Below are 14584 nucleotides of genomic sequence, written 5' to 3'. Positions count from 1 at the left end.
TGGATGTCAAATAAACACTTAAAAACTGAGATTTATAGACTTTGTTAGGCAACAATTTTAAGGGTTATACTGCCAAGAGGTAGATAGATTTGACCATGATCAAAATAAAGGCACACGGCTGAAAGGCTGAATCTGGTCTCAATGTAACTTAATTTGAAGCCTGATGCAAGAAGGCATTATGTTGAACAGTAAACTCTCATGTGGGGATCAGTTCAAAGATATAAAGATTATCGACCAGTTTAAAAGAAATGTAGCTCTTCTACTGACAAATAGGAACATGATACTTGTGATGCACATCATTTTTATACATTCAGGTTGCTAGGCTACTGTTTATTTCCCATCACCATTTGCCTCGAGAAGGTGGCAGTGAACTGCTTTCTTGAATTGCTGTGGTATAGGTACATCAACATTGCTGTTAGGGAAGGAATTCCGTTAATGGGAGAGTTCCAGCAATTTGACCAAGTAATTATAAAAGAACAACATTCTAGTTCCAAGGCAGGATGGTGTGCAGCTTGCAATGGAACTTGCAGGTAATGGTTTGCCATGCATCTGTGCCTTTGTCCTTGGACAACCTTTAATGCATTTTCCTGACCTTGCAAACAGTTGTGCTGACAACTAATTAGGATTGTCAGTCACAATGTAGGCACTTGTATGTACTGGAAGGTACATACATTCATATATAGGATCTTGTTCTTTGCAGACAGAAAGAACATGTACACAAATTGAGTCTATTTCAAGTTAGCAAAATAAGTAACAGCCATTGTTTGTTTCATTTTCAGGGCAATGCCTTGGCCCATTAGTATCAGCCTATCTTGTTTAAAATTTAAACAAAGCATGGCAGTTAATTGTCAGTCATCATTAGCTGGTTCATCCTCTACCAATCAAACTTCTGTTTCCAACCAATCATCACTTTCCTCTCATACAGTATAAATATTGTTTTCTCTTACTTTGATATTTCATGCTAAATTATTCTGATCAGTGCAAGATGAACAGTTCAACAAAATGTGTATTTTTCTCATCAATACTCATGTTGTGTACTAACAAATGACAAATAATTATTCTTTTCAAAGGATGGCTCAACACCTTTATTCAAAGCTGCTTACAAGGGTTTTATTGAAGTTGTCCGAGAGTTACTAGCATGTTCTCCTTCACTGGGAATTCTTAAGGTAAAAACTGGAATATTATTATGTCAGTGTTGCTGCAAGAAAGTTTAAGTGGGGGAGCATCTTGGAATAGTGACCATAATTCCTTAAGTTTTCAGATATTAATGAATAAGGACAAAAGTGGACCTCGGATGAAGGTGTTAAATTGGGGGAAGGCCAACTATAAATGAATTAGGTAAGAATTAGAGAATGTAGATTGAGAACAACTGAGGGTAAACCCATATCTGACATGTCGGATTATTTAAGGACCAATTGATTAAAGTGCAGGATAGGCATGTTCCTGTTAAAATGGAGGACAGCAATGGCAGGATTCAGGAACCTTGTATGACAGAAATTATCAGCTTAGTCAAAAAAGGGAAACATACCTAAGGTCTAGGCAATTAAAAACAGACAAAGTCTTTGAAAAATATAGAGAAATTAGCAAGGAGTTCACATAGGGAGTTAGGAGTGCTAAAAAGGGCTATGAAATGTCCTTAGCCAGCAGGGTTAAGGGGAATCACAAGGCCTTTTATACATGTATTAGGAGCCAAATGGTAGCTAGGGAAAGAATAGGCCCACTCAAGGTTATGTATTGAGCCAGAGGAAATGGGTGAGCTCTTTAATGAGTACTTTAATTTGGTATTCACCAAAGAGAGATGTTGAGGTACCTTAAGGTAAACAAGTGCCCAGGGCCACTCAGGACCTATCGAAGGATACTGTGGGAAACAAGGGAGGAAATAACTGGGGCCTTAACATATATCTTTGCATCCTCTTTGACCTCAGACGAGGTTCCAAAGGATTGGAGAATGGCCGATGTTGTTCCTTTGTTTAAGAAGGGAAACAGAGATAGTCCAGGTAATTACAAGCCAGTGACCTAGTGTCAGTGGTGGGGAAGCTGTTGGAGAAGGTACTGAGATACAGGATCTATTTACATTTGGAAGCAAAATAGACTTGACAGTGATAGGCAGCATTTTGTGTGGGGAAAGTCGCACCAACTTGATTGAATTTTTTTGAGGAGGTGGTAAGAATGGTTGATAAGGGAAGCGCAGTGGATGTTGTATACATGGACTTTAGTAAAGCATTCAATGAAGTACCTCATGGGAGGTTGGTACAGAAGGCAGATTCTCATGGGATCAGGGGTGAGCTGGCTAGATGGATACAAAACTGGCTTGGTCATAGGTGACAGAGAGCAGCGATGGAAGGATGCTTTTCAGAATGGAGATCAGTAACGTGGTGTTCTGCAGGGAATAGTGCTGGGACCTTTGTTGTTTGCAATATATATAAACAATCAGGAGGAAAAAGTTAGGTGTTCTGATTGGTACATTTGGGGATGACACCAAAATTGGTGGAGTTGCAGATAGTGACGAGGATTGTCATACAATACAGTGGGATATAGACAGATTGCAGATTGGGCAGAGAAATGTCAGATGAATTAATCCAATCAAATGTGAGATGATGCATTTTGGAAGATCAAATTCAGGTGCGAGTTATAAAATAATTGGCAGAACCTTTAGGAGCATTGACATACAGAGGAATCTGGGCATACAGGTCCACAGATCCCTGAAAGTGGCCTATGATGGTCAAGAATGCATACAGCAGGCACGCCTTCATCAGCCAGAGTACCAAATATAAAAGTTGGCAGGTTATGCTACAGCTATACAAAACTTTAGTTAGGCTACTTTTGGAATTTTGCATTCTGTTCTGGTTGCCACACTACCAGAAGGATGTGGACGTTTTGGAGAGGGTGCAGAGAAGGTTTACCAGGATGTTGCCCAGTCTGGAGGGTTTTAGTTATGAGGAGAGGTTGGATGAAGAGACATAAATAGGGTGGACAGTCAAAGGCTTTTACCTAGGGTGGAAAGATCAACTGCAAGAGGGCACAGGTTCAAGGTGAGAAGAGGGAAGTTTAGGGGAGAAGTGCAGGGAAAGTTTTTCACACAGGGTACCTGGAACGCACTGCCAGTGGAGGTGGTGGAAGCAGGCACATTAGCAATGTATAAGGTGTATTTTGATAGACACATGAACGTGCGTCAAACAAGGAGATAGATACCACATATGGGCAATAAGTAGCGGGTATAAATAAGGTTTAGGAATTGACGCAGGTTTGGTGGGGCAAATAGCCTGTTTCTGTTCTGTAGCATTATTGTATTGTGTTGTATAAACAGTCCACTTCATAAATAGAAGATATTAGAAATAAATTTAGGAATGAGAATTGGTCATTTAACATAACAATTCACTTTCAACATGTGACAATAAAGTCTAAATCTAAAATCTTCTATTGCTTTACCAAATCCATCTACTTTATGTCTAATTGAATTGTGAAACATTCTAAATTGTTCTGTAGACTCGGAGTGGTGCCTGAGGACTAAAGAATCACAAATATTACAGGAGTTAAGAACTACAATCCAGTCAGTTTAACCTTGGTGATGAGGAAGCTTTTAGATATGATAATTCAGGACAAAATTAAGAGTTACTTGAGCAAATGTGGATTAATTAAAGAAAGGCAGTATGGATATATTAAGCAAAAAATAATGTTTAACTAATATAAAATAAAAACAAAAAATTTTCTGTGGAAAGAGAAAGAGTTACTGTTTTGAGCCCGAGATGCACTTCCTCAGAACTGAAATGGTGGGTTTTATATTCTGTTGGTACAGAGAAGGAGGAATAAGTGGAATAGATGGTAACAGTGTGAGGGTGCCAACAGTAACTGACAAAGGGAATGCTAATGGTGGTAAAGAGGCAATAGAGATATAAAATAGATTTAAATGATAGGTGTGAAAAGGAAAAATGGGTCCATTCTGCTGAGAGTGAAACAGAAAAAAACACATCCAGTAGTGTTGTACTAAGCATAATTTATAATGGGGGAATAAAGAAATGACAATTGAAGTTAACTTTGTGTCTGTTTTCACGAAGAAAGATACTAGAAATCTCCTAGAATTAAAAAACTAAGTAACTAGGGTGAATAAGGATTTGAAGAAAATAAATATTGGCAAATAAAAAAGTTGTACTGGAGAAATAAATTGTACTTCAAGTTAATAAGTCCCAGAACCTGATACAGGTAGTTCTCCTATAACGTGATAGTTGTGTTCTTGTGTGACCTTGAGCTATAGAAAATTGTGTTATAGCAAATTGCCATAGAAAATCGGGTTATAGGGAAATTGCTGTAGAAAATCGCATACCTGTACAGCAGAAAGTTTGCGTTCATCCAAACAGTGCCCACTATTCATCAATCACGTTATAGCCAATTCGCGTTAACAAAACACGTGTTATAGCAGAACAACCTGTAATCCACATCCCAAAATGTTGAAGGAGCTGCCTGTAGAGATAGTCGATGCATTGGTGATCATCTTCCAAAATTCTATTGAATCTGGAATCATTCCTATAGTTTGGAAGGTAGAAAATGCCACCCTCGCCATTTAAGAAAGGAGCAAGAGAAAAAAATAGGCATCCAAATGTAATATTTTCAAATTTGCAGATGATACAAAGCTAAGCAAGAATGTACTGTGAGGAAGATGTAAAGCAGCTTCAGGAGGATTTGGATGGGCTTAGGGAGTAGGCAAGAGCATGTCAGATGGAATATAGTGTTGACAGACGTGAGGTCATCCACTTTGGTACAAGAAACAGATGTGCAAAGTATTTCTTAAATAGTGAGATGCTATAAGTTGTAGATGTGTAAAGGGACCTGTTCTTGGTCACAATCCAGTTTTTCACCAACATCTAACCTCACCAAGTTAAATATGTCTCTGGGTGTTCCCTGAGATCTAATCTTGCTCAGTTGTAAACAGGAAATACTGCATAGGGCTATTCAAACCCACTCTCTCAACAGCACTAAAGTATTAAGGCTCAGAGGATCTTCTGAGCCCCTCGCAGCTTTTTAGTGGCCTCTATTCTTGTGACCAATCAAAAACTTGCAGGGCAGAATTGAATGTTGCCACCTAACTACTCTTGGAACTCAGTGTTTTGTAAATGTTACATGTACTGGACAGAGAAGGAGAAACTTGTTCCTGCTCTTAAGTGAATCAGAGGATGTGGATTTTAAGGCTTTTGTAAAAGAAGCAAATGTGAGTTGAGAAAAAAATATTTCATCCAGCAAGTGGTTTGGGTTGAATACCCTCCTATAAGTATGGTAGAGACACATTCAATTGAGGCATTCAGGAGGGCATTAGATCAAAACTTAAATACAAACAACGTGCAGGAGTATCGGGGAAAAGGCAGGAATTTGGCTCTAAAATGCTCAGACACAATGTGCTGAATGGCTTCCTCCTGCACTGTAACAATTCTGTGATTCTCTACTGGAAATGAATTTCATCACAGACCTCTGAATTAATTTCCAAGATAATTGGCTGCCCAATACTGGTCTTTTCAAAAACAGTCACGATCATGGCAGGGAACTAGAACAATGGATTGAAGGTTGATGGTCCACCCATAATCACTCTAGACCAATTAAAAATTTGGCCCATAGTTTCTAGGAAGTTATGGTTCTTGAATGCTACATCTAACAACACCACAGAAGAAGGATTACTGAATTAATTGCGAAGGGACAATTGTAAAACTACTAATGTTTGGAAAATTGTGGTCAGCATGCATCTGATTGTCTCATTTGAGCTGGCAGTGGAATGAAATCCCATGTTGGCAACATAGTCTTGCAAAAGTATTCCTTATAGATCAACATTATATAATCACATTCAAAGTATTCCAAGTTTAAAATAAGCATGTGTGGTTGATGATTTGCTTCATTTTCAAGTTCATTTGATTTTATTCTTATTTAAAATGTATTTCCAATATATATTTCTTTCTCCTTGAACTCATTCCCTTATGCTGTGCTATATTTCCCCAGTCAAGAAGGTTTGCAGCATTGGTGGTGATTTTAGAATAGAATCTCTACATGCAGAAAAAGGCCATTCGGCTTATCGAGTGTGCACCAACACTCTGAAGGGCATCCCAATCGAACCCAGACTCCACCTCATGCCTGTAACCCTGCATTTCCCATGGCTAATCCACCCAGCCTGCACATCCCTGGATGCTACGGGCAATTTAGCATGGCGAATTCACCTAACCTGCTCATCTTTGAACTTTGGGAGAAAACTGGAGCACCTGGCAGAAACCTGCACAGACATGGGGAGAAGGTGCAAACTTCACACAGACAGTCACCCAAGGCTGGAATTGAATGTGGGTCCCTAACGCTCTGAGGCAGTAGTGCTGATCACAAGTAATCATTTAACGTGATCTGTTAGATCATATTATGATTTAATTAGTGTTGTGTTGAGTTGCCTTGAACACAGAATGGATTATTAACTACTTTTTATTTGCATGAATAGAATGGAACAACAGCTCTCCATGCTGCAGTTTTAGGAGGCAGTGTCAAAACGGTGGGCCTTCTCATTGATTCTGGAGCAGATCCAAACCTAAGAAATACGGTAATAGGCACTTACCTTTTCCTTCTGTTTCCTGATGTTTGTAAAGTCCAGGCCTAGGAATTCAACTTCCTGTAACTCATTTTTCAGGTGTTAACCAGCCTATCAAGATTGCAATATTGGAAAAGCAGGAAGCACGTTCAAATTTCAGGCTGGAAGCAAGCTATCAATTAGTGAAATATAAACTGAAAATGTTTGAAATGCACAGCAGGCCAGACGGCATCTTTTTGTTACTCACTCATAGGATATGAGCAGTGTTATTTATTGCCCATCCGTAGTTGTCCTCGAGAAGGTGGTGGTGGTGAGCTGCCTTCTGGAACTATGGCAGTACATGTGCTGTCGGCAGAATCTGTGGAGAGAGAAAAATATTTAACATTTCAGATTTGCGACCTTTTGTGAGAAACTTCATCATTGGTGAAAGTGATCAAAGTTTCAGCAGCATATGTCAAAAGGCGGCAATAATTAAATTAACTGAAGGTCCTCCACTACCTGCAGGACCTACAATAGATATTAGATTGCCCTGGTATTTCACCTGCTATGTGCTAGCTAGCAGGAAGGCCCACCTGCCAGTGCTATTTAAAGGGATCATTTTATTTTTACAGATTAATTCCTGCTTTCTCATTTCAAGCTACTGGTCAATTTCTGTGACTTCTTTTTTGTAAGTTTTAATCACTCTGGAATGTTCATTCTTGCAAGCTGAAAAACTGTTACACTGTTCATGGCTGAATCAAAAATAGGTAGCAGTTATAGGTGGTCTCTTTGGGGTGGCTTAGGGGCAGAAATGTAAAGTAGGAGTAGCAACAAAGACACTGCAGAGCAGGATCACTTGGACGAGGAGGGCACTAAATGAGCGGTCATATAGTGAACAATCTACATGAATCTTGCTCAGGAGCAATATCTCAGAGCCAGTTGCTCGACTAAACTCTCCAATTCCATCCTCAAACCACAGAATTGACAGCACTGCTTGTATCTATAAAGGTCTGCATGTCTCTCAACCTTTACACCACAAACTTTTTTCACATTAATAGTTGACATTCCAAACCTCCAATACACAACTGTATCAGAGAAGTGACTGTGGTTGTCTAGACCAAGAGGAACACTTCCTTCACAAGTGACACAGGATGTAAGAGCACTAGATTTCACCCGCGTGGTAGACTTTCCCTGGATGCAGAGCTATAGATTAGATACATTGCCTTGGGTATTTCCCTCACCAGCCTAGCAAAATGGATTCCATTTCCTTAATTTACAGCTGATTTGTGATCACTGGCAGTGCAACTATGCAAATCTGGGCCTGCTTTATTCAGTTCTCAGCCCAGAGGCAATTCTGACCCACAGCACCTCGATCTCTACCACAGGTAGAGCGAGGAGGTAAGACCCGAATCTACTTCAGCTGGAATGGGGTTTAAAGCTAGTCTTGTTAAGGACCAATTTTATCCACATCCAGCCACCAAACCCTCTAATTTTTCATATTCATTTGTGGCATGTGAGTGTCACTGGCTTGGCCAGCATTTATTGCTCATCCATAATTGCCCATTGGGCAGTTAAAAGTCAACTGAATTTCTGTGGATCTGGACTCACATATAGGCCAAACCTGATAAGGACAATAGATTTCCTTCCTTAAAGGACATTAATTGACAGTGGTCACCAATAGATTAGCTTTTAATTCCATTTTTTTTTACTGATATCAGATTTCTCCATCTGCCATAGTGAGATTCAAACCTATATTACAGTAACATTAGCCTGAAATTCTGGGTTACAAGTCCAGTGATGTTACCCCTAAACCATCACCTCCCCTCTGTTTTAGTAACATATATTTTTCCAGGCATATTGCAGTCAGGAGCTATCTAGAGTAATGGTAGAAGCTCCAATTATCATTCCTTCAGATGGCTGACGAGGAATTTCCCCATATATTCCTCCTTGTTGGTGTACATTGAAAGGAACTGCATACGAATAGCCAAGAGATAGTAGGAACTGCCAATGCTGGAGAATCTGAGATAACAAGGTGTAGAGCTGGATGAACACAGCAAGCCAAGCAGCATCAGAGGAGCAGGAAAGCTGACGTTTCGGGTCTAGACTCTTCTTCAGAAATGGGGGAGGGGAAGGGGATTCTGAAATAAATAGGGAGAAAGGGGGAGGTGGATAGAAGATGGATAAAGGAGAAGATAGGTGGCCAACCTGTTTTGGTTAAAATATGATCATACCTTCCTCAAAAATCAAACTTTGGAGATGGACTTGAACCTGGAGTTTCTGACTCAGAGGCAGGTACTGTGCCTGAAAATCTCTAGGCCAGCTGTAGAAATATTAATCATTAAAATATTTGCTTTTGAAAGTAGAATTGGATATACACTTGAAGTTTTAAAAAAAAAAATTACAGGACAGTTCGAAGTAGGACTAATAGCATAGGTCTTTCAAAGAGCCAGCATAAGTGCAGCGGGTCAAAAGACCTCCTTTGTGTTACATGATTCTACATGCACTGTGATAAACAACTTCTTGCAGTATTACCTGGTTGTAGATGGACGAAGGAAAATGGCTGAAAGGACATGGAGTTATGTACAAACACAGAATGCTGGAGAAACTCAACGTGTCTGGCAGCATCTATGGAGACAGAAGTCCTCCAAACCCACGCAGCCCAATTCTATGTCCTTCCCAAAATCCACAAACAGCACTGCTCTGAAAGACTCATTGTTTCAGTCTGTTTCTGCCCCAGTTTCCTACCTTGACTCTATTTGTTCGGTCTGTTCCCACTTACATTTGTGATCCTCCTGATGCTTTATGTTGGTTCTAAATTTACAGTTTTCTGCCCCTAGCCACCTCCTCTTCACCAAGAATGTACAGTCCCTGTATATGTCCACTTATCATCAGAATGGTCTAAAGGCTCCCAGTTTCCTTCTTAACATGAGGCCTGAACAGTCTCCATTAAACACTACCTTCTTTTGCCTGGCTGAGCTTGTTCTCACTTTGAGCAACTTCTGCTATAACTCATCTCATTTACTTCAAGTCAAAGATGTGGTCATAGGTAACCATGTGAATCTCAGTTAAGCCAGTTCTTTTTGTGGCGTATGTGAAACATTCTTTGTTGCAGTCCTACTTGTGCTTGCACCCACAGCTTTTTCTCTGATACGTCGATGGGGCTGCTTCCTGTTCTCATCTGGAATTGGAAAAATTCATCAGTTTTTCTTCCAACATCCACCCTTCTCTCACCTTCACTTGGTCCATGCCTGGTTCTTCCCTTCCCTCCTTAACTTTACTGTTTCCATTTTTGGGGATTGGCTGTCCACTAATATCCATTGCAAGCCCGCTGACTCACACAGTTATCTTGATTACACCTCCACACCCTGCTTCCTGTGAGGACTCCATTCCATTCTCCCAGTTTCTACATCTTCATTGCATCTGTTCTGATGATGTCACCTTCCACTGGGCTGTCTCCAATATGATTGCCTTTTTCCTCAACCAAGGATTCTCCACCCTACTGTGGTTGACAGGACCTACTCCCACATTCTGTACTCACCCCTTCATTTCCTTCCCAGAATAACAATGGAGTTGCACTCGTGCTTACTTTCCACCCCACTAGTCTCCTCAGTTATAGAGTCATAGATAGAGAGTCATAGAGTCATACAGCATGGAAACAGACCCTTTGGCCCAACTTGTCCATGCCAATCAGGTTTCCTAAACTGAACTAGTCTCATTTGCCTGCATTTGACCCGTATCCCTCTAAACCTTTTCTATCCACATACTTGTTGAAATATCTTTTAAATGTTGTAATTGTACTTGCCTTTGGCACTTCCTCTGGCAGCTCATTCCATATATGCATCACCCGCTATGCGAAAAAGTTGCCCTTCGGGTCCCTTTTAAATCTTTCCCCTCTCACCTTAAACAAAGTTTTGGACTTCTCTACACTTGGAAAAAGACTTTGTCTATTCACATTATCTATGCCCTCAAGATTTTATAAGCCTCTATAAAGTCACGTCTCCAAAGATGTGCAAGTTAGGTGGATTGGCCATGTTAAATTACCCAAAGTGTTCAGGGATGTGTTAGTTAGGTCCATCAGCCATGGAAAATGCAAGGTTAGGGGGATGGATCTGGGTGGGATGCTCTTCAGAGGGTTGGTGTGGACTTGTTGGGCCGAATAATCTGTTTTCACACTGTGGGGATTCTGTGAACAATGAACGTCTCAGCCTCCTATGCTCCAGGGAAAAAGCCTTGCCTTATAATTCAAACCCTCCAGTCTTGGTAACATGCTTGTAAATCTTTTTTTGCACTCTTTCCATATTTTCCCTGCATTCAAAGGATCATCCTTTGCCATTTCCGTTACTTCCAGCAGGATGCTACCATCAAACACATCTTCCCTTCCTCTCCTCTGTCTCCATTCTGCAGGGTCTATTCCATCAATGACAGCTTGGTCCAATCCTCCATGCCTAATGTTTCCTCACCCACCATGATACCTTCCCATACAATCACTCAAAGTGTAACACTTGCCCATTCATCTCCTTCCTCCTCTCTGTCCAAGACCCCCAAAACACATTCCAGGTGAAGCAGTGTTTTACTTGTGCTTCTCTCAATCTAGTCTACTGCAGTTGCATAGTGCAGACTCCGTCACATTGGCAAAGCCAGATGGAGACTAAGTGATCATTTTGTGGAACACCTCCATTCTGTCCATAGGAATGGTCCAAACGTTCCAGTTGCTTGCCATTTCAATAAACCATCTTGCTGTCATGTAAACATTTCTCTCCTAGGCCTGCTGCAATGTTCCAATGAAGCACAATGCAAGCTTGAGGAACAACATTTCATTTTCCATTCAAGGACTCGAAGGCCTCGAACTTTGAATTCAGTAACGTCAGAAATTGGCTGCTTTATGTCTGCCCTCCATTTTCGTACATTCTCTTGACCTTCTCTTTCCTCAGAGCAGTGTCATGTTTGTATCTTGGTTACTTTGCACAGTAGCAAGAACTCATTCTTTCCATTTCACACCTTAATTTACACACTTTTTACATCTTTTTCCACTCTCCACTATTAGCAGCCTGTTTGTCTTTTGCATTGGGCCTCTACAGTGTCTGCTCTCTTGCTGTTCCTCTGCCTTGTCAAAAGGAGAAACAAACCTATTTTCCAACACCTTTCAGTTCAGAAGAAAGTCAAATGAACCTTGAAACATTAACTCTTGTTTCTGTCTCCATAGATGCTGACACTCCCAGATATGCTGAGATTCGCTGTGTTTTTTTCATTTTCCAGCATTTTCAGTATTTTGCCTATGGAGTTATGATTATTATTTTGATAGTTTGGTTATAAAGTTGGGGAAAAAGTTGATTTTTTTCAGTTCTTTAAAGATATGACCTGTGATGTTTTTAAAAAAGTCAAAACATTATCTTGAGTATTAAGTTCAAAACAACATCACAAAATCCTCCATTTCTGAAGAAAGGTCCCAACCTGAAATGTCAACTTTCCTACTCCTCTGATGCTGCCTGGCCTGCTGTGTTCCTCCAGCTCCACACTGTGTTATCACAAAATGTCAATTTCATTTAAATGACCAACTAGCCACCTACACACAGGTGTTTGCTGAAGTGAATTTTAGTGAAAGTGAATTTCACCAGTGAAAAAGAGAGCGCAAATGAGCCAGAACCAGGTTCATTAAGGGAACAGGCTCATAACATAGAGGTGATGTTATAAGTAGTTTCTAAGCAGTCGAGCCTGGGATGAAAACTCCAGAAGCAGAAGACTGTGGGGGTGTCAGAAAGGAAGGCTGTGGAAGACATGAGTTTAAGAACTCATGTTAAGTAAAGGTGAGCTGAGTTAACAGTTTGTTTTAAGTGTCCCAAGGAGAGACATTACCGAAAGAAAATAGCATCTAGTGAATGGCACCAATTTTCCAAAAGAAAATTGATTATTGCCATGCCAGCTGAGCAAGAAGCTTGTGAATGGAGGAAAAACAGAAGTTGCTGATAAAGCTCAGCAGGTCTGGCAGCATCTGTGAAGGAAAAAAACAGAGTTAACGGGAAGGGTCACCAGACCCGAAATGTTAACTCTGATTTTTTTTTCTTCACAGATGCTGCCAGACCTCCTGAGCTTTTCCAACAACTTCTGTTTTCATTCGTGATTTACAGCATCCGCACTTCTTTCGGTTTAGCTTTAGAATGGAGATGGGGTGAGTTTTGAGCATCTGTAATGACATGAATCTTTGTTTCTGATGTTTGTATTGAAATTGTTCAACTGATTTTTGTCTAGTGTAATATAGTTCATAGTTTTTTTTAAGAATATGCTTTCATGTTCTTATGTCAAAAGTATATTGACAGCCTCTTGTGAATACGTTCAGCGAAGAAGGTTACCTAAGAGTACAACAGGACCTTGATCAGATGGGCCAAAGGGCTGAGGAGTGGCAGATGGAGTTTAATTTAAATAAATGTGAGGTGCTCCATTTTGGAAAGGCAAATCAGGGCAGGACTTATACACTTAATGGTAAGGTCCCAGGGAGTGTTGCTGAACAAAGAGACCTTGGAGTCCAGGTTCATGGTTCCTTGAAAGTGGAGTCGCAGGTAGATAGGGTAGTGCAGAAGGTGTTTGGTATGCTTGCCTTTATTGGTCAGTGCATTGAATATAGGAGTTAGGAGGTCATGTTGCAGCTGTACAGGACATTGGTTAAGCCACTTCTGGAATATTGCATGCAATTCTGGTCTCCCTGCTGCTATAGGAAGGATGCTGCGAAACTCAAAATGGTTCAGAAAAGATTTACAAGGATGTTGCCAGGGTTGGGAGGGTTTGAGCTGTAGGGAGACGCTGATAGGCTGGGGCTATTTTCCCTGGAGCATCTGAGGCTGAGGGGTGACCTTATAGAGGTTTAAAAAATCATGAAGAGCATGGATAGGTCTTTTCCCTGGGGTGCAGGAGTCCAAAACTAGAGGGCATAGGTTTAAGGTGAGAAGGGAAAGACTTAAAAGAGACCTAAGGGGCAACATTTTCATACAGAAGATTGTGCGTGTATGGAATGAGTTGCCAGAGGAAGTCATGGAGGTTGGTACAATTACAATATTTAAAAGGCATTTGGATGGGTGTATGAATAGTAAGGGTTTAGAGGGATATGGGCCAAATGCTGGCAAATGGGACTCGATTTATTTAGGATATCTGGTAGGCATAGATGAGCTGGATGGAAGGGTCTGTTTCCATGCTGTCCAGCTCTATGACTCTATGGCTTCATCACTCAGGAACAGACCGCCATGGTAAACAAAAAGAAAAATAAAACTTATGATTTATCAAGCCAGATCTCACTCTGGGATCTAACTTATCAAGTATTACCATTAGCTGGGATTATAACAAAGGAAACGGGGCATACATGTTGCTGGAACTATCTGATCAAATGGAGGGTAAACAATAACATGGACTGGCCAGTTTCCACATGGTAACTATTACACATTGCCAATACTATATTCCATGTGTAATCTTCCATGACATCTGGTCCCCTCATGGGAAACCTGCTGCACTGAAATATCAAGTCTCGGTTTGTACTCTTTATTTCAGGCAGAAGAATTGCCAGCAGATCTTACAAGGAATGATCGCCTAATCAAACAGCTTCAATCAAAACAAAAGCGTGGAGAAAGCTGAAGATGTGGAATCAAATTAGGCTCAAGGCCCATTCTGACAAACACATCAGCGAACAGTGAGAACTGTATAATGGCACCTACTTCTGACCAGGGTCACAATTCTGTTGAGTGGTCATAAGGTTGTTCCATAAAACTTATTGAGCTATATAAAGGGCTTGCTGTCCATCTTTTTTTTATATTGTTGTAATTAAAAATAGAAATCAGGTGTGATTTTAGCCTTTTGATTATTTGATTAATTAAGAGCTGATGGCTAGAATTTCCTACTTGGCGTAGGCAATGAAATTATAAACATTAGAATAGAGAATGTAATTACACTTCTGCCTGAAATAACAAAGAAAACATACTCCCTGATATCTCCTGCTAATGGTTAAGTTTCCTGCCATAAATCTAATCTTATATCAACAGCCATTCAATAGTTAATCAATGGCAATGTTGAAATGAT

The 14584-nt window shown here is 40.4% G+C and overlaps 1 protein-coding gene across 1 annotated transcript in view; it reads left to right on the top strand.

Moving 5' to 3' along the window:
* The window catches only part of ankrd29 (ankyrin repeat domain 29), a 55900-nt gene extending 41656 nt beyond the window's left edge, over window positions 1-14244 (top strand). The window contains exons 8-10 of the mRNA XM_020534137.2: window positions 1071-1166; window positions 6461-6559; window positions 14060-14244. Of these exons, the coding sequence (XP_020389726.2) occupies window positions 1071-1166; window positions 6461-6559; window positions 14060-14143 (279 nt within the window). The 3' untranslated portion in view covers window positions 14144-14244. The remainder of the gene's footprint in view (window positions 1-1070; window positions 1167-6460; window positions 6560-14059) is intronic.
* Window positions 14245-14584: the final 340 nt, after the last annotated feature.

This window comes from Rhincodon typus, chromosome 4 (assembly GCF_021869965.1).
Source record: "Rhincodon typus isolate 14 chromosome 4, sRhiTyp1.1, whole genome shotgun sequence".
NCBI lineage: Eukaryota > Metazoa > Chordata > Chondrichthyes > Orectolobiformes > Rhincodontidae > Rhincodon > Rhincodon typus.
The sequence above is the reverse complement of the archived record's forward strand: the minus strand, read 5'-3'. Positions and strand labels throughout refer to the sequence as shown.